General features: G+C 44.4%; 10 protein-coding genes across 10 annotated transcripts; 6 read left to right on the top strand and 4 right to left on the bottom strand.

Annotated features, from left to right (window-relative positions):
- Window positions 1-1,066: 1,066 nt before the first annotated feature.
- On the bottom strand, window positions 1,067-1,689 carry EYB26_005090 (uncharacterized protein; the record flags this gene model as incomplete). Its single annotated transcript, XM_054264380.1, has 1 exon — window positions 1,246-1,689. One exon carries the CDS (start codon window positions 1,687-1,689, stop codon window positions 1,246-1,248), a length of 444 nt encoding a protein of 147 aa, XP_054120355.1.
- Window positions 1,690-2,802: 1,113 nt separating this feature from the next.
- On the top strand, window positions 2,803-3,807 carry EYB26_005089 (uncharacterized protein; the record flags this gene model as incomplete). The annotated part of the gene is made up of 1 exon (XM_054264379.1): window positions 2,803-3,807. One exon carries the CDS (start codon window positions 2,803-2,805, stop codon window positions 3,805-3,807), a length of 1,005 nt encoding a protein of 334 aa, XP_054120354.1.
- Window positions 3,808-4,697: 890 nt separating this feature from the next.
- EYB26_005088 (uncharacterized protein) lies at window positions 4,698-7,835 on the top strand (the record flags this gene model as incomplete). Its single annotated transcript, XM_054264378.1, has 3 exons — window positions 4,698-5,004; window positions 5,053-6,509; window positions 6,579-7,835. 3 exons carry the CDS (start codon window positions 4,698-4,700, stop codon window positions 7,833-7,835), a joined length of 3,021 nt encoding a protein of 1,006 aa, XP_054120353.1.
- Window positions 7,836-8,308: 473 nt separating this feature from the next.
- EYB26_005087 (uncharacterized protein) lies at window positions 8,309-10,913 on the top strand (the record flags this gene model as incomplete). The annotated part of the gene is made up of 2 exons (XM_054264377.1): window positions 8,309-9,486; window positions 9,563-10,913. 2 exons carry the CDS (start codon window positions 8,309-8,311, stop codon window positions 10,911-10,913), a joined length of 2,529 nt encoding a protein of 842 aa, XP_054120352.1.
- A 2,909-nt stretch (window positions 10,914-13,822) lies between these two features.
- Window positions 13,823-14,401, top strand: EYB26_005086 (uncharacterized protein; the record flags this gene model as incomplete). Its single annotated transcript, XM_054264376.1, has 1 exon — window positions 13,823-14,401. The coding sequence occupies one exon, from the start codon at window positions 13,823-13,825 to the stop codon at window positions 14,399-14,401; it is 579 nt and encodes a 192-aa protein (XP_054120351.1).
- Window positions 14,402-19,324: 4,923 nt separating this feature from the next.
- Window positions 19,325-19,852, bottom strand: EYB26_005085 (uncharacterized protein; the record flags this gene model as incomplete). The annotated part of the gene is made up of 3 exons (XM_054264375.1): window positions 19,325-19,446; window positions 19,497-19,685; window positions 19,738-19,852. 3 exons carry the CDS (start codon window positions 19,850-19,852, stop codon window positions 19,325-19,327), a joined length of 426 nt encoding a protein of 141 aa, XP_054120350.1.
- Window positions 19,853-20,504: 652 nt separating this feature from the next.
- On the top strand, window positions 20,505-21,734 carry EYB26_005084 (uncharacterized protein; the record flags this gene model as incomplete). The annotated part of the gene is made up of 3 exons (XM_054264374.1): window positions 20,505-20,520; window positions 20,584-20,872; window positions 20,936-21,734. The coding sequence occupies 3 exons, from the start codon at window positions 20,505-20,507 to the stop codon at window positions 21,732-21,734; spliced, it is 1,104 nt and encodes a 367-aa protein (XP_054120349.1).
- A 220-nt stretch (window positions 21,735-21,954) lies between these two features.
- Window positions 21,955-23,641, top strand: EYB26_005083 (uncharacterized protein; the record flags this gene model as incomplete). Its single annotated transcript, XM_054264373.1, has 5 exons — window positions 21,955-22,228; window positions 22,376-22,433; window positions 22,481-22,949; window positions 23,010-23,289; window positions 23,358-23,641. 5 exons carry the CDS (start codon window positions 21,955-21,957, stop codon window positions 23,639-23,641), a joined length of 1,365 nt encoding a protein of 454 aa, XP_054120348.1.
- A 129-nt stretch (window positions 23,642-23,770) lies between these two features.
- On the bottom strand, window positions 23,771-24,921 carry EYB26_005082 (uncharacterized protein; the record flags this gene model as incomplete). The annotated part of the gene is made up of 2 exons (XM_054264372.1): window positions 23,771-24,774; window positions 24,831-24,921. The coding sequence occupies 2 exons, from the start codon at window positions 24,919-24,921 to the stop codon at window positions 23,771-23,773; spliced, it is 1,095 nt and encodes a 364-aa protein (XP_054120347.1).
- Window positions 24,922-25,588: 667 nt separating this feature from the next.
- EYB26_005081 (uncharacterized protein) lies at window positions 25,589-25,943 on the bottom strand (the record flags this gene model as incomplete). Its single annotated transcript, XM_054264371.1, has 3 exons — window positions 25,589-25,653; window positions 25,724-25,856; window positions 25,923-25,943. 3 exons carry the CDS (start codon window positions 25,941-25,943, stop codon window positions 25,589-25,591), a joined length of 219 nt encoding a protein of 72 aa, XP_054120346.1.
- Window positions 25,944-26,000: the final 57 nt, after the last annotated feature.

The raw sequence follows: 26,000 nt of genomic DNA, 5'->3' as shown, positions 1-26,000 counted from the left end.
AAATATATACAAAAATCTAACTACTAGTACGATTAGGACATCGATTAATTCTATGCCCTTCAACACCACAACCACTGCACCGAAATTGGCGGCGTACGACTCCTTGAGAAGCTGGGAGCCCCAGCTCAGGCGGAGCAGTAGTAACAGCTTGAGATGCCTCAATCTGACCTTGTACAAGCGCTTGAGCTTCCTCTCTAGTAATCCCTTGCTCAATAGATATTTGCTTTTTAGATTTTTCGCGCTTTTGCTTCTCTTTTTCATGTGAAGCTCGTAAATCACGGCATTCTTTCCGTACAAGTAAAAGATCATTCATTGTCATTTCATAGGCTTTTGACATTCGCATTATTGCTTGATCAATCACTTGATTTGGGGTTCCTGTACGCTCATTTATACGTTTTGTAATTGTAGTTGACTGGCGTACGAATTGACGTATATTTTGAGGTGTTGTTAAGCAGGATGATTGTGTATTGCTTGATCGACTTGGAGGGGGGGTTGGTGTCTTTAATCGAATATTAAGCTGTTGAATAACTCGATCCGGATTGAAAGGCACTAACCCGGTGGCTGCGAAGCTATTCCGAATAGTTTGAGCTTTATATGCCACCGTACGAGCCTGCGGAAATGCCATTAAAAAGTCCATTTTGTCAACATGATTGAATCCATGCCTCATTCGTTGCTCAACATGCTGCCCATAATATCGCTTCAAAACTGCAAAACAGCCAACATCAAGAGGCTGTAATAGATGCGAAGAATGAGGTGGCATGCAGATTGGAATAATATTATTCTCAGTGCATGTACGATCAAATTCTGCAGTTAAATGGCTTCCATGGCCATCAAGAATCAACATTCGATATTTTCCCCTTGTACGATCATTAATATAAGGAATAAAATGGGTTTTAAGCCATTCTAATCCTATTTGATCTGTAGTCCAACCATTGTCGCCAATATTGATTCTCCAATCATCTGGGAGATCCTCAAACCAACCTAATCGTACGTTTTTCTTTGCTTTGAAAATAATGTACGAAGGCAGGGCCCAACCAGTTGAATTTGTTGCTTCAATTGCAGTCACCTATTCTCGATTTCCAGGCTGTAAAAGCTTTGGCCGAGCATATCGATCACTTCCGGTAATAACCTTTGCAGTTGCGCAGATTCCCATAGCAAAGCCAGTCTCATCAAAGTTGAATATATCTTCTGGCAAGATTCCATATTCAGATATAGCAGCTTGTACGCGATCAAAATGTTCTCTGATTATCTTTGGATCTTCGCATTTAGCACGTTCGTAGTTGTATCTTCGTGAGAACTTTGAATCAATCTCCGGGCGACGTTTAATAAGATTATACACCCATTTCTCTCCAACCTGTTGATCTCCATGTTGTGAGAGAAGATGATTAGCCATTTCTCGTACAAGAGAGTGCCGGGGGGGTGTGGTAATCCACGTCGATCTAAATCAAGCACCCATTTGACAAGTGATTCCTCCTCAGGTTGGGTCAATTTATGGCTGTTAGCGCGTACAAGGAGCCTCTGTTGAGTGCCATGCAGTCGATTTCGGAGAGTTGTACGAGGAATATTATAAATCTCAGCAGCTTGTGCAATATTTGGGATTTTGCCATTCTGAAAGTCGGAAATAGCCAATAAAATTCGGCCTTCTTGCTCAATCAAATCTTTTGACTTTTTATTGCGAATTGGTGGCATATTGACGCGTTGAATAATTTGAAATCAATATCGCGTACGGGTTCGGGAAAAAGTGGCGGTTCGCTTACAGTGGCGGCTCGCTTACCGATTACGTTAACTAATCCATTGGCTGTGACGTGCTGATTCTCTGACACAAAGGTCCTCAGCAGATTCTTTGGTGTCATCAAACCTTACCGCTTTGGCGTGTTCTAGGGCGCTCACAGCTAGAGCATGCTCCCAGGTTGGAACTGTGACACAAACCATAGAAAGGACAACATGTATACGGATAGAAAAAATAGTCCAAAAACCACCGATTCAAATGAGTTGTTTCCACACAACCTCTCAAGTCCCCGGCCGGGGGTTGAAGGAGGGGGGGGGGACTCCAATACAGGAAAAATAACCAGCAAAGGAGTGTGAAGTGCGATAGTGCATACTTAAAGCGAACCCAGAAATCAGTATTCTATCTGCCTATCGTGATGATCACTTAGGGAGTGATTGGCGACTTTGCAAACATGTAAATAGAGATCCGTAGCGTCTCCACACCAAGTGACTCTGGCGCGGCCACCTCTTGCCCAACCTCTACCCCATAGAATCTTTTTGCACTCAGGGCCGACGGGGTTACTAGGCTCGAGCAAGAGACAACGATTATCAAAGGCATTTCCAAAGATATTAACAAGATCATACCAGAAAATGCGGCCAAGCAAGTTATAGATTAACATTACCCGAGGTGCGGATGTTAACATACCATCTGGGGTGGTAGTAATCTTTAGCTCTACACCACCAGCAGATACATACATATGTTCAGCATAGTGGGCGTTTGGGTGAAGCATAATATTTTGACCGGCAGGAGGGCCTGCAGGCCAGACAAAAATAGGATAATCGCAGAAATTCATAACTGTTAAGACATCACGTGACTACTAGTGATTGTCGGATGCCAGGATAAGCTAAGCCTAATCTAGCAACATACGAATCTTGCCACACGGCCATATTAAACAAATACTGTCAAGGGCAAGATAGAGCCCTATGACTGAAAAGGCCAGAGAGAGGCAAAGTGACCTGTTTCGACTGTCATTTCGAAAATTCGACTGTCATTACAACAGCCGGTTCGACGACCAGCTGGGGATGGCGGACGCGATGGTGGAGGAGCCGGCAACAACGCGCTCGGGACGCGTCGTAATGCCCTCAACAAGGGCCCGAGAGGCCTCGGGTAGCGACAATATCAGCGCCGTTAGAACATCCAAGAAATCAATGACCCAAGTGGAATTAACAGCGGTAAAGAAAGCCGCTGGCCTTATTGAGGAGAAACAGAGCGGAAAAGATGGAAACAGGGACATGCTTAAAAAGATAGGCCAGTACCTAGAAAGCACCTACCAAGAGGTTAAAGGACTGAAAGAAGCCCTTATCAAACAAGAGATGATGATCAAGGAACAGTCTGAAATGATCCGGGAACAGAGCAATACAATTCAAGCGCTGCAGACCCAAGTAGAAGCAATCCGAAGCCAAGCTACAGAAGATTACAAGCAACTCCAGGAACAGCTAGACACTGTCGCAAGTACTCCGGCTATGACAACATACGCGGCTGTAGTTGATAGACAGCCCAGTCATCAACAGGATACACAGCTAGTACCCCTAGCCCGTCCTACATTAGTTAATACGCTATTCTGCACAATCGACACGTCCCGGGTCGGAGAACAAGACAAAGCGAAGACCCAGATAGCCAATATAAGACAACAGATCGAAAAAGAGATGCGTGGGAATGAGGAAACAGAAAACTGGCGGTGTGCAGCAATGATCAAGGACCCAAAAACTGCAGACCGGATCAAGGTGGTTTGCAGACATGAAGACGAGATGCAGCAGATCAAAGAAGCCGCCCAAAAGATTGAGATACCAGGAATAAGAATCCTACGAAACCAGCTATATCCGGTCAAAATCGACAATGCTAACCGGACAGCAGTATTAGATGCAGATGGAAATATCTTATCAGGGACAGCCGAAATCCTGGGGAAAGAAAATAACGTCAGCATTGCTAAGATCTCTTGGCTTAGCAAAAAAAGACTCCAACAAAGCATATGGATCTATGGTAATATACGTTACCAAAGCGACGGAAGCCAGACGTCTGATAGAAGGCAACTATTTTGATATAGCAGGAGAATCCGCATATACTCGGGTCTTTGAACCACAAACAGGACCTGCTCAATGTTATAACTGCCAAGAGATGGGGCATAAGGCCTTTTCCTGCAAGAAGGCTCAAACCTGCGCTAGATGTGCAAATAAGGGACATCATCACAGCACCTGCCAGGATATAATTCTAAAGTGTGTTCCCTGTGGAGGGCCTCATGAGTCATTCAGCAAAAACTGTCGAATACGCCTTATACAGTCTCATGCATAGATCATTTCGCGTACTACAACTCAATGTGGGTAAAAGAGATATGATACAACAAAGCTTAATGAACGATAATGAAATTAGAGATTATGGAGCGATAGCAATATCCGAGCCATACGCGCGGATGATTGAGAAGACAATAATAACAAGCCCAATGGGACACAGCTACTGGACTAAGATGACACCCACGGAGAGACATGAAGGAAGATGGCCAATGCGGAGCATGCTATGGGTTCGGAGCGACATTGAGGCAGAACAGATCCCAGTAAAATCCTCAGATCTGACAGCTGCGATACTATAATTTCCAGATAGGGCAGTACTGGTGGCCTTAGTCTATGTGGAGGGGAACAATCAGGAAGCACTAATATCTACAACTAGGCTACTACATAGCCTAGTGGTAGACATACGGGGAAGAGATGGAAAACGGATGGATGTTCTAATTATGGGAGACTTCAATCGGCATGACCAACTCTGGGGCGGAGACTAAATATCTCTAGTAAGATAGGGGGAGGCTGATGCTTTAGTTGACTATATGACCGAACACTCACTCCACAGCCTTCTACCAAGAGGCACAAAGACATGGCATTCAGGGGATACAGAAACAACAATTGACTTAGTCTTAGCATCGACGGAGCTAGCAGAAGAGATGGTTAAATGTGGCATACACTATACAAACCATGGATCAGACCACCAAGCTATTGAAACAGAGTTTGATATATCAGTCCCGGATCGACCTACCACTGAGAGATTGCTCTGGAAGAACGCGCCTTGGACAGAAATTAGAGCTAGAGTCACTACCAGCTTACAAGGGGTTCCCCTGGACGGCTCAGTCCAGCTGCAGACGGATCGCCTGATGATAGCGGTCACAGAAGCAGTCTCAAAACTTACACCAAAGGCAAAACCCTCACCATACGCGAAACGATGGTGGACGACGGATCTAACGCAGCTTCGCCGTATATACACATACTGGAGAAATTAGGCTAGATCGCGGCGTAGAGCAGGATGTATAATCCATGAGCTCGAACAACAAGCACATAAAGCGGCAAAAGAATATCATGATGCAATCCGGAAACAGAAGAAGATACACTGGGAAGATTTCCTTGCTAATGATGCAAATATATGGCAGGCAACTAAATATCTAAAACCTAATAGCAGCTCATTCAGCGACAAAATACCACCATTGGTAAAGGCAGATGGATCTACTACCAAAGATAAAGGAGAGCAGATGAAAGAGTTGCTTGCTACATTTTTCCCACCATTACCGACGAGAATAGAAGATGAGGGAACTCGGCCACAAAGAGAGCCGATACACATGCCTGATCTCACTATGGAGGAGATTGAACGAAAAGTCTTTGAAGCTAAGCCATGGAAAGCACCCGGAGAGGATGGCCTCCCAGCAATGGTATGGAGGCAGCTCTGGCCAGTGGTCAAAGAAAGAGTATTCCGTATCTTTCAGATATCACTTCAAGATAGCGATCTCCCTTCCCAATGGAGAAATGCTAAGATTATACCGCTAAAGAAGCCGGCCAAGAAAAATTACGCGCTGGCTAAAGCATGGAGACCAATATCATTGCTCTCCACGTTGGGTAAAATACTGGAAGCGGTCGTCGCGGAAAGGATATCATACGCTGTCGAAGAGTTCGGCCTGCTGCCTATAAACCACTTTGGAGCAAGGAAGAGGCGCTCGGCAGAACAGGCACTTCTATTATTGCAAGAAGAGATCTATAAGGCCTGGAGAAATAGGAAGGTACTAAGCCTGGTCAGTTTTGATGTCCAAGGGGCATATAATGGAGTCTTCAAAGAGAGACTGCTGCAGAGACTCAAGGCAAGAGGAATACCTGACCAAATAGTTCGATGGATTGATGCTTTCTGCTCAAGACGCACAGCAAACATCCTGGTTAATGGATCTACAAGCGAACAACGGGAGCTACCACAGGCAGGCTTACCACAAGGATCACCACTGTCCCCAATACTATTCCTGTTCTTCAATGCGGATTTAGTACAACACAGGATAAGTGCCTCCGGAGGAGCAATTGCATTTGTGGATGACTATACGGCATGGGTATCAGGCCCATCAGCAGAAGCAAACCGGGCTAGCATACAAGCCATAATCGACAGAGCCTTGGATTGGGAAAGACGAAGCGGGGCAACATTTGAATGTGATAAAACGGCTATAGTTCACTTCACCCGGACGGCAAGCCGTTCAAGCAGCATACCATTCTTGATTAAAGGCGAAATAGTCGAACCAAAGGAAAGTGCAAAGATTTTAGGAATAGTGATGGATTCCCAGCTACGGTTCAAGGAACACATTGCCAATGCTGCTACCAAAGGACTCACGGCAGCCATGGCGCTGAGAAGGCTAAAGATGACTTCCCCACGGTCAGCAAGACAACTATTTAGAGCTATAGTAGCTCTAGTGACAGACTACGCTTCTAGTGTCTGGATGCATGCCTGTGGAGTAAGGGGAACACAATATTTAAACAGAATACAGAAACATGGAGCTATTACAGTAACAGGGGCCTTTTAGACAGTAGCAACTACTGTGGCTGAGGCAGAAGCAGGCATCCAGCCGTTCCACAATCGACATATAGAGAAAGCTATAAAACTACATATCGACATCCAAACACTACCTGAATCAAACCCCCTAGTTAAACTAAGGACTATCACAACCCAGAGGTTCAGGTCTCCGCTACAGAGGATAGCTCGAGCCCTAGAGACAACAACAACAACCGAGCGGATAGAAACTATCCAAGCATTCACAATATCACCATGGACAGCGCGTATACAAACGATACACGAAAAAGACGGGGAACAGACCATTCAAATTGCTAAGAAGGCAATTAGTATCCTAATTGCCACAAGTGCATCTGCTAGATCCGGAATAGTGGGTATAGGAGGCCATATAAGAGACACCCAGGCAGACAATAATGGAACCGACATATCCAGCTTCTCGATCACCCTGGGCAAAAGGACAGAGCAGAATCCTTATACAGCAGAACTAGAAGCGATGGCGGTCGCCCTAGAACGAGTCCCTCCTGGGGCATGCTGTAGATGGATATCTATCCTTAGCAGTAATAGATCCGCAGTGGCAGCAATCAGCCAACCCCGCCAGCAATCTGGTCAAGAAACCATCCAGCGGATATATAAGCAGATTGAGACCTTATACCGGCGAGGAAACGTAGTAAATGCAATCTGGATACTAGCACATACAGATATCAACTTGAAACAACGAGCAAAAGCTGAAGCACAGAAAGCGACAGGAACAGAGCATCTGCCGGAGAAACAACCATCCCAAGCTAGATCAACTACTATCAGGCTCGCCCTTGCGGAACGGCAGCTAGAATGGACTCTCCCAGAGAATGTTGGTAAATACTCAAAGGCTGTAGATGCAGCTCTTCCAGGAAAACATACAAGGAGCTTGTACGACAGATTGAACCGGAAAGAGGCAAAAATCCTGGCCCAGCTTCGGACAGGAATGACAGGGCTCAACAGCTACTTGAATAGGATAGGCGCAGCAGACTCCGATCTCTGCGCATGTGGACAAGCAAGTGAGACAGTGGAACATTTCCTATTCCGCTGCACAAAATGGACAGCGATGAGAGAAGGCATGAACCAATGCACAGAGTCGAGACGAGGTAACCTGTCCTTCTTCCTAGGCGGAAAATCACGCTCCGACCCGGATCGATGGCAACCAGACATGAAGGCCGTCCAGGCAGTAATCAAGTACGCAATTGCAACAGGAAGATTAGAACAGGAACCCGAAGCCGGACCTCCATCAACATAGGGGAAAGGAAGTAATCTATCCCTTCCCAGGTAGATACTGCTGCGGCCGCCGAAGATAGGACACCGCACACTTGGAGAAGATAACCTTTAAGACCATCTACTAGCCAACACCTTTAACAAGGGAAATTCCCCACCCTAAAAAACACCAACCGGAGAACCCGAACACCAAGCTGACACGGTACGAGAACAAATTATGGGCTATCACGAGTTTACGTCGGATCTGTGGGAAATGGATTATGTAATTAATACGCTAGTGCCCTATAGGCTTAGTGCCTCCGGGCGTAATAAACATCTATCTATCTATCTAATACTGTCAGGTTTGTATCCATCTTCAACGGCAGTACCCTACCGGCATTTGACGAAACTATACTGAAGGTGAGAGAGAGGCAAAGTGACCTGTTTCGACTGTCATTTCGAAAATTCGACTGTCATTACAACAGCCGGTTCGACGACCAGCTGGGGATGGCGGACGCGATGGTGGAGGAGCCGGCAACAACGCGCTCGGGACGCGTCGTAATGCCCTCAACAAGGGCCCGAGAGGCCTCGGGTAGCGACAATATCAGCGCCGTTAGAACGTCCAAGAAATCAATGACCCAAGTGGAATTAACAGCGGTAAAGAAAGCCGCTGGCCTTATTGAGGAGAAACAGAGCGGAAAAGATGGAAACAGGGACATGCTTAAAAAGATAGGCCAGTACCTAGAAAGCACCTACCAAGAGGTTAAAGGACTGAAAGAAGCCCTTATCAAACAAGAGATGATGATCAAGGAACAGTCTGAAATGATCCGGGAACAGAGCAATACAATTCAAGCGCTGCAGACCCAAGTAGAAGCAATCCGAAGCCAAGCTACAGAAGATTACAAGCAACTCCAGGAACAGCTAGACACTGTCGCAAGTACTCCGGCTATGACAACATACGCGGCTGTAGTTGATAGACAGCCCAGTCATCAACAGGATACACAGCTAGTACCCCTAGCCCGTCCTACATTAGTTAATACGCTATTCTGCACAATCGACACGTCCCGGGTCGGAGAACAAGACAAAGCGAAGACCCAGATAGCCAATATAAGACAACAGATCGAAAAAGAGATGCGTGGGAATGAGGAAACAGAAAACTGGCGGTGTGCAGCAATGATCAAGGACCCAAAAACTGCAGACCGGATCAAGGTGGTTTGCAGACATGAAGACGAGATGCAGCAGATCAAAGAAGCCGCCCAAAAGATTGAGATACCAGGAATAAGAATCCTACGAAACCAGCTATATCCGGTCAAAATCGACAATGCTAACCGGACAGCAGTATTAGATGCAGATGGAAATATCTTATCAGGGACAGCCGAAATCCTGGGGAAAGAAAATAACGTCAGCATTGCTAAGATCTCTTGGCTTAGCAAAAAAGACTCCAACAAAGCATATGGATCTATGGTAATATACGTTACCAAAGCGACGGAAGCCAGACGTCTGATAGAAGGCAACTATTTTGATATAGCAGGAGAATCCGCATATACTCGGGTCTTTGAACCACAAACAGGACCTGCTCAATGTTATAACTGCCAAGAGATGGGGCATAAGGCCTTTTCCTGCAAGAAGGCTCAAACCTGCGCTAGATGTGCAAATAAGGGACATCATCACAGCACCTGCCAGGATACAATTCTAAAGTGTGTTCCCTGTGGAGGGCCTCATGAGTCATTCAGCAAAAACTGTCGAATACGCCTTATACAGTCTCATGCATAGATCATTTCGCGTACTACAACTCAATGTGGGCAAAAGAGATATGATACAACAAAGCTTAATGAACGATAACGAAATTAGAGATTATGGAGCGATAGCAATATCCGAGCCATACGCGCGGATGATTGAGAAGACAATGATAACAAGCCCAATGGGACACAGCTACTGGACTAAGATGACACCCACGGAGAGACATGAAGGAAGATGGCCAATCCGGAGCATGCTATGGGTTCGGAGCGACATTGAGGCAGAACAGATCCCAGTAAAATCCTCAGATCTGACAGCTGCGATACTACAATTTCCAGATAGGGCAGTACTGGTGGCCTCAGTCTATGTGGAGGGGAACAATGAGGAAGCACTAATATCTACAACTAGGCTACTACATAGCCTAGTGGTAGACATACGGGGAAGAGATGGAAAACGGATGGATGTTCTAATTATGGGAGACTTCAATCGGCATGACCAACTCTGGGGCGGAGACCAAATATCTCCAGTAAGACAGGGGGAGGCTGATGCTTTAGTTGACTATATGACCGAACACTCACTCCACAGCCTTCTACCAAGAGGCACAAAGACATGGCATTCAGGGGATACAGAAACAACAATCGACTTAGTCTTAGCATCGACGGAGCTAGCAGAAGAGATGGTTAAATGTGGCATACACTATACAAACCATGGATCAGACCACCAAGCTATTGAAACAGAGTTTGATATATCAGTCCCGGATCGACCTACCACTGAGAGATTGCTCTGGAAGAACGCGCCTTGGACAGAAATTAGAGCTAGAGTCACTACCAGCTTACAAGGGGTTCCCCTGGACGGCTCAGTCCAGCTGCAGACGGATCGCCTGATGATAGCGGTCACAGAAGCAGTCTCAAAACTTACACCAAAGGCAAAACCCTCACCATACGCGAAACGATGGTGGACGACAGATCTAACGCAGCTTCGCCGTATATACACATACTGGAGAAATCAGGCTAGATCGCGGCGTAGAGCAGGATGTATAATCCATGAGCTCGAACAACAAGCACATAAAGCGGCAAAAGAATATCATGATGCAATCCGGAAACAGAAGAAGATACACTGGGAAGATTTCCTTGCTAATGATGCAAATATATGGCAGGCAACTAAATATCTAAAACCTAATAGCAGCTCATTCAGCGACAAAATACCACCATTGGTAAAGGCAGATGGATCTACTACCAAAGATAAAGGAGAGCAGATGAAAGAGTTGCTTGCTACATTTTTCCCACCATTACCGACGAGAATAGAAGATGAGGGAACTCGGCCACAAAGAGAGCCGATACACATGCCTGATCTCACTATGGAGGAGATTGAACGAAAAAGTCTTTGAAGCTAAGCCATGGAAAGCACCCGGAGAGGATGGCCTCCCAGCAATGGTATGGAGGCAGCTCTGGCCAGTGGTCAAAGAAAGAGTATTCCGTATCTTTCAGATATCACTTCAAGATAGCGATCTCCCTTCCCAATGGAGAAATGCTAAGATTATACCGCTAAAGAAGCCGGCCAAGAAAAATTACGCGCTGGCTAAAGCATGGAGACCAATATCATTGCTCTCCACGTTAGGTAAAATACTGGAAGCGGTCGTCGCGGAAAGGATATCATACGCTGTCGAAGAGTTCGGCCTGCTGCCTATAAACCACTTTGGAGCAAGGAAGAGGCGCTCGGCAGAACAGGCACTTCTATTATTGCAAGAAGAGATCTATAAGGCCTGGAGAAATAGGAAGGTACTAAGCCTGGTCAGTTTTGATGTCCAAGGGGCATATAATGGAGTCTTCAAAGAGAGACTGCTGCAGAGACTCAAGGCAAGAGGAATACCTGACCAAATAGTTCGATGGATTGATGCTTTCTGCTCAAGACGCACAGCAAACATCCTGGTTAATGGATCTACAAGCGAACAACGGGAGCTACCACAGGCAGGCTTACCACAAGGATCACCACTGTCCCCAATACTATTCCTGTTCTTCAATGCGGATTTAGTACAACACAGGATAAGTGCCTCCGGAGGAGCAATTGCATTTGTGGATGACTATACGGCATGGGTATCAGGCCCATCAGCAGAAGTAAACCGGGCTAGCATACAAGCCATAATCGACAGAGCCTTGGATTGGGAAAGACGAAGCGGGGCAACATTTGAATGTGATAAAACGGCCATAGTTCACTTCACCCGGACGGCAAGCCGTTCAAGCAGCATACCATTCTTGATTAAAGGCGAAATAGTCGAACCAAAGGAAAGTGCAAAGATTTTAGGAATAGTGATGGATTCCCAGCTACGGTTCAAGGAACACATTGCCAATGCTGCTACCAAAGGACTCACGGCAGCCATGGCGCTGAGAAGGCTAAAGATGACTTCCCCACGGTCAGCAAGACAACTATTTAGAGCTACAGTAGCTCCAGTGACAGACTACGCTTCTAGTGTCTGGATGCATGCCTGTGGAGCAAGGGGAACACAATATTTAAACAGAATACAGAAACATGGAGCTATTGCAGTAACGGGGGCCTTTCGGACAGTAGCAACTGCTGTGGCTGAGGCAGAAGCAGGCATCCAGCCGTTCCACAATCGACATATGGAGAAAGCTATAAAACTACACATCGACATCCAAACACTACCTGAATCAAACCCCCTAGTCAAACTAAGGACTATCACAACCCAGAGGTTCAGGTCTCCGCTACAGAGGATAGCTCGAGCCCTAGAGACAACAACAACAACCGAGCGGATAGAAACTATCCAAGCATTCACAATATCACCATGGACAGCGCGTATACAAACGATACACGAAAAAGACGGGGAACAGACCATTCAAATTGCTAAGAAGGCAATTGGTATCCTAATTGCCACAAGTGCATCTGCTAGATCCGGAATAGTGGGTATAGGAGGCCATATAAGAGACACCCAGGCAGACAATAATGGAACCGACATATCCAGCTTCTCGATCACCCTGGGCAAAAGGACAGAGCAGAATCCTTATACAGCAGAACTAGAAGCGATGGCGGTCGCCCTAGAACGAGTCCCTCCTGGGGCATGCTGTAGATGGATATCTATCCTTAGCAGTAATAGATCCGCAGTGGCAGCAATCAGCCAACCCCGCCAGCAATCTGGTCAAGAAACCATCCAGCGGATATATAAGCAGATTGAGACCTTATACCGGCGAGGAAACGCAGTAAATGCAATCTGGATACCAGCACATGCAGATATCAACTTGAAACAACGAGCAAAAGCTGAAGCACAGAAAGCGACAGGAACAGAGCATCTGCCGGAGAAACAACCATCCCAAGCTAGATCAACTGCTATCAGGCTCGCCCTTGCGGAACGGCAGCTAGAATGGACTCTCCCAGAGAATGTTGGTAAATACTCAAAGGCTGTAGATGCAGCTCTTCCAGGAAAACATACAAGGAGCTTGTACGACAGATTGAACCGGAAAGAGGCAAAAATCCTGGCCCAGCTTCGGACAGGAATGACAGGGCTCAACAGCTACTTGAATAGGATAGGCGCAGCAGACTCCGATCTCTGCGCATGTGGACAAGCAAGTGAGACAGTGGAACATTTCCTATTCCGCTGCACAAAATGGACAGCGATGAGAGAAGGCATGAACCAATGCACAGAGTCGAGACGAGGTAACCTGTCCTTCTTCCTAGGCGGAAAATCACGCTCCGACCCGGATCGATGGCAACCAGACATGAAGGCCGTCCAGGCAGTAATCAAGTACGCAATTGCAACAGGAAGATTAGAACAGGAACCCGAAGCCGGACCTCCATCAACATAGGGGAAAGGAAGTAATCTATCCCTTCCCAGGTAGATACTGCTGCGGCCGCCGAAGATAGGACACCGCACACTTGGAGAAGATAACCTTTAAGACCATCTACTAGCCAACACCTTTAACAAGGGAAATTCCCCACCCTAAAAAACACCAACCGGAGAACCCGAACACCAAGCTGACACGGTACGAGAACAAATTATGGGCTATCACGAGTTTACGTCGGATCTGTGGGAAATGGATTATGTAATTAATACGCTAGTGCCCTATAGGCTTAGTGCCTCCGGGCGTAATAAACATCTATCTATCTATCTATCTATCTATCTAATACTGTCAAGGAAGGAACGTAATTCACCAGCACCTTATGAAAAAAGAGACCAGGAGGAAGAATTGAGGAGACCGGAACTCTTCGGAAAGCAACAGGAGGTAGAATACGTGATAGTTAGCACTCGACTCAGCTCTAGGAGCCGAGCCGGTGATGGCGGACGCGATGGTGGAGGAGCCGACAACGACGCGTTCGGGACGCGTAGTTACACCCTCAACAAGGGTCCGAGAGGCCTCGGGCAGCGACATTATCAGCGCGGTCAGAACGTCCAAGAAATCAATGACCCAAGTGGAATTAACAGCGGTAAAGAAAGCTGCTGGCCTTATTGAGGAGAAACAGAGCGGCAAAGACGGAAATAGGGATATGCTTAAAAAGATAGGCCAATACCTGGAAAGCACCTATCAAGAGGTCAAAGGACTGAAAGAAATTATTATTGAACAAGGAAAAATGATTAAGGAGCAGTCCGAGATGATTCGAGCACAGAGCAGTACAATCCAAGCACTGCAGACCCAAGTGGAAGCAATTGAAAGCCAATCTATAGAAGAGGGCAAGCAACTCTGGGAGCAGCTGAACACTATCGCAAGTGCTCCAGCTAAGGCAACATACGCAACGGTAGTTGACAGACAATCTGGTCATCAACAGGATACAGAGGTTGTGCCCCTAGCCCGGCCTACATTAGCTAACACGCTATTCTGCACAATCGACACGTCTCGGGTCGGGGAAGAAGACAAAGCGAGAACCTAGATAGCCAATATCAGACAACAGATTGAGAAGGAGATGCGTGGGAATGAGGAAACACAAACCTGGCGTTGTGCAGCAATAGTTAAGGACCCTAAAAATACAGACCGGATCAAAGTAATTTGCAGAGACGAAGAGGAGATCCAACAGGTTAAAGAAGCCGCCTAAAAGGTTGATATACCAGGAATAAGAGTCCTACGAGACTAGCTATACCCAGTCAAAATCGACAATGCCAACTGGACAGCAGTCCTGGATGCGGATGGAAACATCCTCCCAGGGGCAGCCGAGGTACTAGGAAAAGAGAACAAGGTCAGTATTGCTAAGATCTCTTAGCTCAGCAAGAAAGACTCCAACAAAGCGTACGGATCAATAGTGGTGTATATCACAAAAGGGACGGATGCCAAACGTTTGATAGACGGCAACTACTTCGATATAGCAGGAGAATCCGCGTACACTCAAATCTTTGAACCACGGATGGGACCGGTTCAATGCTTCAACTATCAGGAGATGGGGTATAAGGCCTATTCTTGTAAAAAGACCCAGACCTGCATTAAATGTGCAGTTAAGGGACATCACCACAGCACCTGCCAGGCTGCAATTCCGAAATGCGTTCCGTGTGGAGGACCACACGAATTGTTTAGCAAAAACTGTCAAGTACGCCTTATACAGTCTTATGCATAAATTACTTCACATACTACAACTTAATATAGACAAAAGGGATACGATACAGCAAAAATGAACGACAACAAAATTAGAGATTACGGAGTAATAGCAATATCCGAGCCATATGCGCGGATGATTGAGAACACGATGCTAACGAGCCTAATAGGACACAGCTACTAGATAAAGATGATACCTATAGAAAGACACGAAGGAAGATGGCCAATCCGGAGCATGCTATAGATTCGGAGTGATATGGAGGCAGAACAAATCCCGGTGGCATCACCAGATCTAACGGCCGCGATACTACAACTACCAGACTGGACAGTGTTAGTGGTCTCAGTCTATATGGAGGGAAATAATGAGGAAGCATTAATATCTACAACTAGGCTATTACATAACCTAGTGGTGGATATCCGCGGTAGAGATGGAACACGAACAGACATTCTAATTGTGGGAGACTTCAACCGGCACGATCAACTCTAGGGTGGAAATCAAATATCCCCAGCGAGACAAGGAGAGGCAGAAGTGCTAGTGGATTATATAACGGAGCACTCTCTCCAAAGTCTCCTACCGAGAGGCATAAAAACATGGCATTCAGGGGATTTAGAAACAACGATCGACTTAGTCCTAGCATCAACGGAGTTGGCAGAAGAGATGGTTAAATGTGGGATACATTATACAAACCATAGATCCGACCATCAAGCTATTGAGACAGAGTTTGACATATCGGTTCCAGATCGACCCATTACCGAGAGACTACTCTAGAAGAACGCGCCTTGGGCAGAAATCAGAGCGAGGGTCATTACTAGCTTGCAGGCGGTTTCTATAGAAGGTTCAGTCCAGCAGCAGACGGATCACCTCATGACAGCGGTCACAGAAGCGGTCTTAAAACTTACACCGAAAGCAAAGCCCTCACCTTACGCTAAACGATGGTGGATGGCAGATCTGACACAGCTTCGCTATATATACACCTACTAGAGGAATCAGGCCAGATCGCGGCGTAGGGCGGGGTGTGCAATCCCCGATCTTGAACAACAGGCATATAAAGCGGCAAAAGAGTATCACAATGCAATCAGGAAACAGAAGAAAGCGCACTAGGAGGATTTCCTTGCCGATGATACTAATATATAGCAAGCCACTAAATATCTAAAACCAGGGGGCAGCTCATTCAGCGACAAAATACCACCATTAATAAAGCTAGATGGGTCTACTACTAAAGGCAAAATAGAACAGGCTGAAGAGCTGCTGGCTATATTCTTCCCATCTCTACCAGCAATGATTGAAGACGAGGGAACCCAGCTACAAAGGGAGCCGATATATATGCCTGATATCACTATGGAGGAGATTGAACGGAAAGTCTTCGAAGCTAAGCCATAGAAAGCAGCCGGAGAGGATGGCCTCCTAGCAATAATGTGGAGACAGCTCTGGCCAGTGGTCAGAGAAAGAGTATTCTATATCTTTTAGATATCACTTTAAGATAGCGAGCTCCCTTCCTAGTGGAGAAATGCCAAGATCATACCGCTGAAGAAGCCGGCGAAGGATAACTACTTACTAGCTAAGTCATAGAGACCCATATCATTGCTCTCCACGCTAGGCAAAATCCTAGAAGCGGTTATTGCAGAGAGGATATCCTATGCAGTCGAAATCTTAGGTCTGTTGCCTATAAATTACTTTGGAGCAAGAAAGAGGCGATCTGCAGAACAGGCACTTCTATTCCTTCAAGAAGAAATCTATAAGACTTGGAGAAATAGAAAGGTACTTAGCTTGGTCAGCTTTGATGTCTAAGGGGCATATAATGGGGTCTTTAAAGAGAGACTACTGCAGAGACTTAAGGCAAGAGGAATACCCGACAAAATAGTTCAATGGATTGATGCTTTCTGCTTAAAACGCATAGCAACTATCTTGGTTAATAGATTTCTAAGTGAACAACGGGAACTACCACAGGCAGGCTTACTATAAGGATTACCACTATCCCCAATACTATTTCTCTTCTTTAATACAGATCTAGTGCAACACAAGATAAACACGGCAGGAGGATCCATTGCATTTGTGGACGATTACACAGCCTGGGTAATAGGCCCGACTGCCAAATCAAACCGACCGGGCATCCAGGCGATAATTGATAGAGCTCTAGACTGGGAGAGAAGGAGTGGAGCTACATTTGAAAGTGAAAAGACAGCTATTGTGCACTTCACCCGGAACACAGATTAATCAAGCAGTACGTTATTCACAATTAGAGGGAAAATAGTCAAACCAAAGGATAGTGCAAAGATCCTAGGGGTCGTGATGGACTCCCAACTACGCTTCGAGAAATACATTGCTAATGCGGCCACTAAAGGACTCACAGCCGCGATAGCGCTAAGAAGACTAAAAATGATATTCCTACAAACAGCAAGATAATTATTTAAAGCAACAGTGGCACTAGTAGCAGATTATACCTCTAGTGTCTGGATGCATGCCTGTAGAGTAAAAGGAACATAGTATTTAAATAGAATATAGAAATATAGAGCTATTATAGTTATAGGAGCCTTCTAGACTATAGCAACAGCAGTGGCTAAGGTAGAAGCAGGTATTCAGCCGTTCTATCACCGATATATAGAGAAAGCTACGAAACTATGGATCGACATTCAGACACTACCCAAATTAAACCCCCTGGTCAGATTGAGAACCATGTCAACCCGGAGGTTTAAGTCTCCGCTGTAGAAGATATCTTAAGCACTAGATGCAATAGTAATAGAGCAGATTAAGACTATATAGATATTTACAGTGTCACTGTGGATAGGCCGGATACGAATGATATGTGAAACGGATGGAGATAAAGCCATTGACATCGCTGGCAAAGCAATAGGCATTCTAATCGCGACAAGTGTATCTGCCAGATCCGGAATGGTGGGTATGGGAGGCTATATAAGAGACACCCAAGCAGACAACAACGGGACCGATATATCTAGATACTCCATCACTCTAGGCAAACGGACGGAGCAAAATCCCTACACAGCCGAGCTAGAAGCGATAGCGGTCGCTCTAGAACGTATCCCACCGGAGACATGCTAGAGATGGATATCTATCCTTAGTAGCAACAGATCCGCACTATCAGCAATCAGTCAACCCCGTCAACAATCAGGCCAACTAACCATCCAGCGGATCTACAGACTGATTTAGTTCTTACAGCAGCGAGGTAACGCGGTTAATGCAATTTGGATTCTAGAACATGCAGACATCGACTTGCAGCGGTAAGTAAAAGCAGAAGCATGAAAATCGACAGGAACAGAACGCCTACCAGAAAAACAACCATTCCACGCTAAATCAACTACTATCAGGCTCGCCCTGGCGGTACGGAAACGAGAATGGACTCTCCCAGAGGAGGTCGGAAAATACTCAAAGGCCCTGGATATAGCTCTTCCAGGAAAACATACAAGGAACTTATACGATAGACTGAATCGGAAAGAGGCAAAGACCCTAGCCCAGCTTCGAACAGGAATGACAAGGCTCAATAGCTATCTGAACAGAATAGGCGCAGCACACTCAAACCTCTATGTCTGCGGTCAAGCAAGCGAGACAGTGGAACACTTTTTATTCCGCTGCACCAAATAGACAGCGATGAGAGAAGGCATGAACCAATGCACAGAGTCAAAACGAGGAAATCTGTCCTTCTTCCTGGGCGGAAAGACACGGTCAGATTCGGATCAATGGCAACCAGACATGAAGGCCGTCCACGCAGCAATCAAGTTTGCGATTACAACAGGAAGACTGGAACCGGAACCGGAATCCGAATCTGAATCCCAATCAACACAGTGAAAAGGGAAGCAATCCATCCCTTTACCCCCTCCCAGGTAGATCTTGCTGCAGCCGCCAAAGATGGGACGTTGCACACTTGGAGAAAATAACCTTTAAGAGTATCTACTAGCCAGCACCAAGGGAGCCCTTAAAATACTAACCGAAGAACCCAAACACCAAGCAGACATGGTATGAGAACAAAAATAGGGGCTATCGCGAGTTCAAGGCGAGTCTATGAGAAGGATTATGTAATTAGCGCACTAGTGCCCTCTAGGGTTACTACGGCGGACTAAATGCGGAATTCGTTACAAAATTAAAAAAATACAAAATCTTAAAACGCGTACATGCTTCATACGAGATTTTAGTAATAATAACATATTGCCAAACTGCGGGTAATAATTTCCACGCAATAATATTCAATTTGGGTATCTAGTAACAATAGTAACAAAATAATGGAAAGTCGTCAAATGAAGCAATCTCTTGAGGCGATCAGGCTCTGTTCTCAGATCTGTATCCAGTACCAGTCATAATCCTTCTGAGTTGATCAACTAGCTGCATGTCCTTAGACTGAATTGTGACTCTGTGTGCGTGTATAGCAGCGAGATTGGTCACTATATATAATTAGTATTGCCGATATATAGTACAAACTGAGAAGACATACTTTCAAATTCCTTGACAAGAAATGCCTCAGCAGCCTCTTGTAGAGCTAGAATCGCGGATTTCTGCCATCTCATATCTTTTTCTAAAGTGACTTGATGCGCAATTTCTCGCACAAGTCGTTGGAATGGTAGTTTGGGTATGATCAAATCGGTTGACTTTTGGTATCTTCTGATTTCGCGCAAAGCGGTCGCTAATAATGATATCAGTAAATTGAAGTAATCAAATGAAGCAATCAAACGTACTACCCCATTTGTAGCGACGACGACGACGGGGTGGGGGAGGAGGAAGAACTCGTTTTCCAGCTCCAGGGAGGGTTTTCCTAGGACCTTTGCCTTGGGCGATTTTTCTAGCCGGCATTTTGGTTCTAGCCATTTTGAATGAATGAAGCGATCTATTGTAGTGATCAGTTAAGTTCTCATTGTAACGATATCAGTAAATAACTTACTTCGGTTGATTGGATCGAAAATTTGAAGATCAGTGAAAGTTCGAAGATTGGTGAGAGATGAGTTGAGCGATGAAGCGATCTATTGTCGCGATCAGTTAATCTCAAGTTCTGATATTAGACTCGTAGCTTTAGCTTACCACTAACCTTGGGTGAATTGAGGTAAAGAATAAGAAGTGAAAAGGGTAGGAGATTTAAGAGTAAAGTGAGATTGAGATGGGAGATAAAGAGTGAAGGATAAAGTGAAGTAAAGCTAGAGTGAGAGATTAGTTGATTGAAAGAGAAGTGAGTTGAAAGTAAACTTACCTTGGCTTCAAAGTGAGGTGATATTAGAATAAACAAAGAAGTAGTAAGATTGGTTTACTAAGAGAAATATATGAGAAGGGTATCACGCAGTTTCGTTTGTCTTTCTATTTGTCTTTCCTAATCGGGACAATTGTTTATATCAAAAATTTTCACTTACTAGCGTGATCTTATTTCTAAAATATCCTTCAAGATTACTCTTCTCTTTATCTAATTACTCTCTTGACATCTCTCCTCTTACCTATCTCCTCCCACATATCAACAATGGAGTCTCCCAATGGTTAGTAGCTAGAAGCCTCTCTTTCTTTTGAATCGTTCATGCTAATGAGGCCATCAAATGAAGCAACCCCACGCCTACGAGGCCCTACACCAGGCACCACAACCGGTCGGAAGCGAAAAGCAGATAATGAGCTCTCTGACAACACGCATACTGTTCGTGGGCGCCAACGAAAGCAAGCCCTCGAGGCGAAAGGAGCTCTTTATGCACAACTTGATCGTGAGAAGCGCAATGACAATCAAGCGATCAATCGAGCCAAAAAGAGGCTTGTCGATTCTACAGGATATCAACAAGCCACGCCTGCTGATCAACGAGCCATGAAAAAGAAGCTTGAAGATGATGTTCTACGCGAACGGTATAATCTCTATTCCATTAATGAGTCGATATATTGAGGCAATCACTAATAATAATTATTTAGATATCAAAACAATCGAGGCGCTCAATGGTTTACGGAACACCATGGCTACGAATTAGATCCTTCCAATGACTGGGAAGATGTCATGGACAAGGATGATACAACTGGTGATCGTGATGACCTTGAAAATTCTCCTAAAGCAGTCTCCGAAAATCGAGCTTTGAAGGAAATGGCCGTCGCGAATTCAATGCATCCTGATCATCTAATCGCTATGGTCTCTAAACTCAAGCCGATCTTTTTATCGCTTCTCAAGAAATACATTCCCAGCTATATGCATCAAAATGTGTTTCGTGGTTTGCATAGTGGACAACCCGTTGTCAAAAAGAGAGGAGTCAAGCCAGTCTTATTCATTCGTTATCGCTACCGAGATCGCTTCAATGAGGCGATCGAAAATCATACCAGTCAAGCCTATATCGAGTTTGGAGATAAGAATGGGGCTATGATATTTCGTTTCTGGCGAGAATTTTGGTTTATTGTTGCTCGAGAGGCTTTGAAAAAGGAAGAAAAGACTAGAACAAAAGTCCCCGATCTTCCTCCTTACAAATACTATTCATCCCAGCAAATCTCTATGTTTAAAGCATTTGTCGCAGCTGATTCTCGCAACTGGTATGATCTCCCTGGCCCAGCGGATTGGTGGCTGGACTCGTACGATTTTGGAAAACATGGATGGGATATTGATATTGGCAAAGTTTCCGGCTACAAATTAGCTTATGAGTATTTCAATGAATACTCTGCGGTCAATATTCCAAAGAAGTTCGAACAAATGAGATGGGATCCTGCCGAATTCTATCTAGCAGTCTGAGATGATTGCTTCAAATGATTGCTTCATTTTCATTTTCAAATACTCTACTCCTGTTACTTAGTTTTATTGATGGCTTTAACTTAATTAGGTTAGTATTTTCAGTTCTAACTAATACTATGTATAAGAGTGCCTAAGTCATGTGACCAGTAAGATATTTCTAACTTTTTAATCCCTCCGAGATTTTTAATTCTTAATAAATCTTTCAAATCAGTTTGCCACCATGCCTGCAGGACGACCACCAAGTGATATTGATCAATATAAAGAAGAGATATCCTCCAGCTTTTTGAATGGCCAGAGCGCATCCAATATTACTAAAATACTGTCTGATAAATATCAAATTACTGTTCATTCTCAAACAATTCGAAGGCGGCTTCAACAATGGGGTGTCTCACGTACGAATCACGAATCCAAAGAACTAGAGGATAAGATCAAAGAACTATATTTCCAACATGGTTTACGTGACCGTCAAATCATCCATGCCCTAGAAAAGAATGGTATAAAAATATCCCAGTCCACCCTTACAACAATTCGGCGTAGGCTTGGGCTTCACCGTCGGGTTGTCAACCCAGAAGATATTCAAAATATAAATGATCTTGTCAGGGCGGAAGTTCAGAAATAACTCAACAGTGGGCGTATTGAAGGCTATGGGCGAGGCCATCTCTACCGATTCTTTCGACTTAAGGGTTATAATATAGCCCGGTAAGTCTTTATTGCAATATATAAAGTATTTTCTAACAGTTAAATAGCGATCGACTATATAGTATAGTTCAGGAACTTGATCCGGATGGGGTCAAGCGTCGAAAGAGTGATGTCTACCGGCGACGAGGGGAGTATGTAGTTCCTGGCCCAAATTATATCTGGTCTATGGATGGCCATGATAAATTATCCTTCTGGGGTATACAAATATATACTGCGATCGATGCTTTCTCTCGATATATCACTTGGTGCTATGTTGGTATCAGCAATCGCACTCAAATCAGTGTACTGCGACAGTTTCTTGAAGTGCTTCAGGAAACAAAAATCCAGCCTCGCTATATACGCTCTGATAAAGGGGGCGAAACAGTTCTAGTTGCAGCCGCACATTATCTACTGCTAAAAGAGCAGTATGAGAATCTCTTTCTTCAAGACTGTTATTTATATGGTACAAGCACATCAAATCAGCGAATAGAAGCTTGGTGGTCACAGCTTACAAAAAGCCTTCTCTTTATTTTTCGGGTAAGGCCTAAATAATCCAATTGCTACATAAGATCGCTTCATTATTAACATTCATTATAGGATTATTTCCTGAAACTCAGCAATGATGGATATTTCAAGAAAAATAGCCTTGCAGATCGAATTGCGATATTAGCAATATATATGCCTATGGCTCGTGAAGAGATTGCTTCTTATATTAACGTATGGAATACGCATGGAATCAGAAAGCAGTCTCATCGCATTAATAGTATCAATGGCCAACCCAACGTTTTATATCATCTATCAGAAGACGGTATACAGGATTATGGATCAAAGCCTGATCAAGTGGTATTGCAAACATTGCTTGATGAGCATAATTTTGGTAAACTATTTCCACTCCTCTCTACAAAGCAATATCCGATTCCTTGGAACTAATCTAACAATTTGTAGAACTTGATGAATATCTGCCGCTAGATACTTTGAATTGGTGTCAACAAAAGTTACAGTCTCAGGGTTTTGAAAGGATTAAGCTTGAAGACCTAAATGAACATGGAGAACGTACGCATTTCATTGCATATTTGTATCTCCGGGATCAAATTAATCTACACATCGCAACACAATCAGAGCCCCAGCTCAGGGAGTGCGAGAAGCCAACCCAAGAGGAGCTACATTTGCAACAGGATTTACAGGACGTTGCTACTGATTTAACAAATCAACCATGGTTCTCAAGGTAGTGGGCATGTATATATAGAAAATAAAGCAATCAAATGAAGCGATCTTCAAAGAACAGAGAGTAAAATATAGAACATAAAATCTAAGGGATTTCTTTTAACAAAAGAGTCTAAACACCTTATAAAATAGAATCAAAGGAAATGTTTCTTAGGGAACAACTTGCCATGCCGTCTCCGAGTGTTGGATGCTGGTCCATCCTGAGCCAATAATAGACTGGATTCCTCGGCAGCCACTGCTAACAGATTGGATTGCTCTGCTGGCTCTTTCAATAGACTGGCATCCTCGACAGGTACTGCTAATAGATTAGCTTCTTCCTCTAGCTCACACTTAACTTTCAATCCATTATCCAGACTCTCCGCTAGACTCGACTTCTTCTTCGCCCGTCTCACGACGTCCTTTAAAAGACGGAACGCCTCACCAAGTGCTTCATCATTATTATCAGATATTGCTTCATCATCACTAGAGATACTGATTACATCATGGCTAGTTTGAGTATGTGCAATTCCAAACGGTTCCTTCTCTTTCTTAATGATGGGATCGGCTTTCTTCTCTTTCTTAATGGTGATACCGGCGCTACCATTATATTGTGTTTGGGTCTTCTTCTTTGGCTTAGACACTGGGAATGAGGTAGCTGATGAAGCACGTCTTCTTTTCAATGCATCAGATTGAGGATAAAAATCGACTGGGGGGAAGGCACGGTTGGTGGTGTCGGTAGAATAGTCGATGTCATCATCTGGGATTTGATCACTGATATTGATTGTACGCTCATAATCATCTTGTGATTCACTGTCGCTTGGTGATTCAATGTCACTTAGTGATTCACCGTTGCTTTCTAATTCGGGATATTTCCCAAAACAAATATGCAATTTGTATTGCGGATTAGGATTTTCTCGGAGCTTCTTCTTATCGACTTCTAGATTTAGAAGCAGATTCTCGAATCCTTCTTGAAGTACCGTATCCGATAAAAATTCAGCCATTCTCTTGTTTGCTGTTGATGCAAGTCGAGGAGTATACTGGGCCTTGGATTTAAGTAGTTGTTGTAGCTCCCGACATGAGGGTTCGAGATTCTTGATCAATTCAGCGGGGGTGCGGATATCGAAGACTTCGTATTGAGCTAATAAGATGCTATAGTTCGCTAAACTGAAGTATTAGTAAACAAGATGATTATCTATTATCTCACTGCCAACATACCGACTTTTGTCCATTTACCATTGAACCAGGGGGATCCATCGTTCTTGGGCTTATAAAGAGCAATCGATAGATTATAATGTCCCTCTGCCATAGTCTTCTTTTCTGCTGATAGAACTGAGGATCCAATGTTGTTCCGTCCAGGTAAAAACTTCTTCCCAATCACTATAGCTTTCTGCCGGAGTTCTCTGCTTTGAGAAACAGACTCTTTGAATGTAGTGGTAGTTTGAGGCTGTTTCTCTTTATCCCTTTTGTTAGGGTTTTCTTGACCGCACCAAGGACATGCTAACATAGACACGCACTCAGTTGCATGCACAAAAGCAGGCTTTTAGCTGCACATAGGCGTGAGCCATGCTTTAAGTAGACTCATTGGTAATGTCTGTTGATCTAGAGAAAGAAAAAGATATATGAGAGAAATGGTGTATATATATCCATGAAAAATAATTTTTATCATTAATGTTTTATTTAGTCCACTTCGTGGACGCTAAGAGAATTTATCAACAAAATTACTTCTTAATTGGATCGCTTCATTAAATTATCCACTTCGTTCAGATGTATATATATATTGATTGCTTCATTGGATCGCTTCATTAAAGGATCCACTTGGTATTCAGATATAGATACATATTGCCTCATCAGATCGCTTCATTAGATTGCTTCATTAGATCGCTTCATTAGATCGCTTCATTAGATCGCTTCATTAGATCGCTTCATTAGATCGCTTCATTAGATCGCTTCATTAGATCGCTTCATTAGGCTGCCTACTTTCTCAAGATGACTTCACCGTTATTTGCATCATAGTAGTCACTGATTTCTAGGTCCATAGCTAGTGGCAGAACATCGGTGTCCGTGTCAATGTCAAAACGTTTGAATATTGAGGAATGAATGATGCTCACCCTTGTCAGACTTCCACGTTGGAGCTTCCACGTTGTCGCTCTGGTAGATTTCGATGACTCCTTGGTAGCCAAGTTGACCGCCAATATGTAAAGTGGTATTTTTGAGCCATCGGTACTTCTCACTAGGAAGAACCTTCTCATTCCAACAACAAAAAGTCAACAATTATTCGTAGTCGTTTACATCAAGAGCATTTCTTACCCTTTTTATATGCCAGAACATCTTCTGGACTATAGTTCCTAGGTCTGATGTTCGGTAGCGTTCTTTTCTTCATGCTCT

Source organism: Talaromyces marneffei, chromosome 4 (genome assembly GCF_009556855.1).
Source record: "Talaromyces marneffei chromosome 4, complete sequence".
Classification (NCBI taxonomy): domain Eukaryota; kingdom Fungi; phylum Ascomycota; class Eurotiomycetes; order Eurotiales; family Trichocomaceae; genus Talaromyces; species Talaromyces marneffei.
The sequence above is the reverse complement of the archived record's forward strand: the minus strand, read 5'-3'. Positions and strand labels throughout refer to the sequence as shown.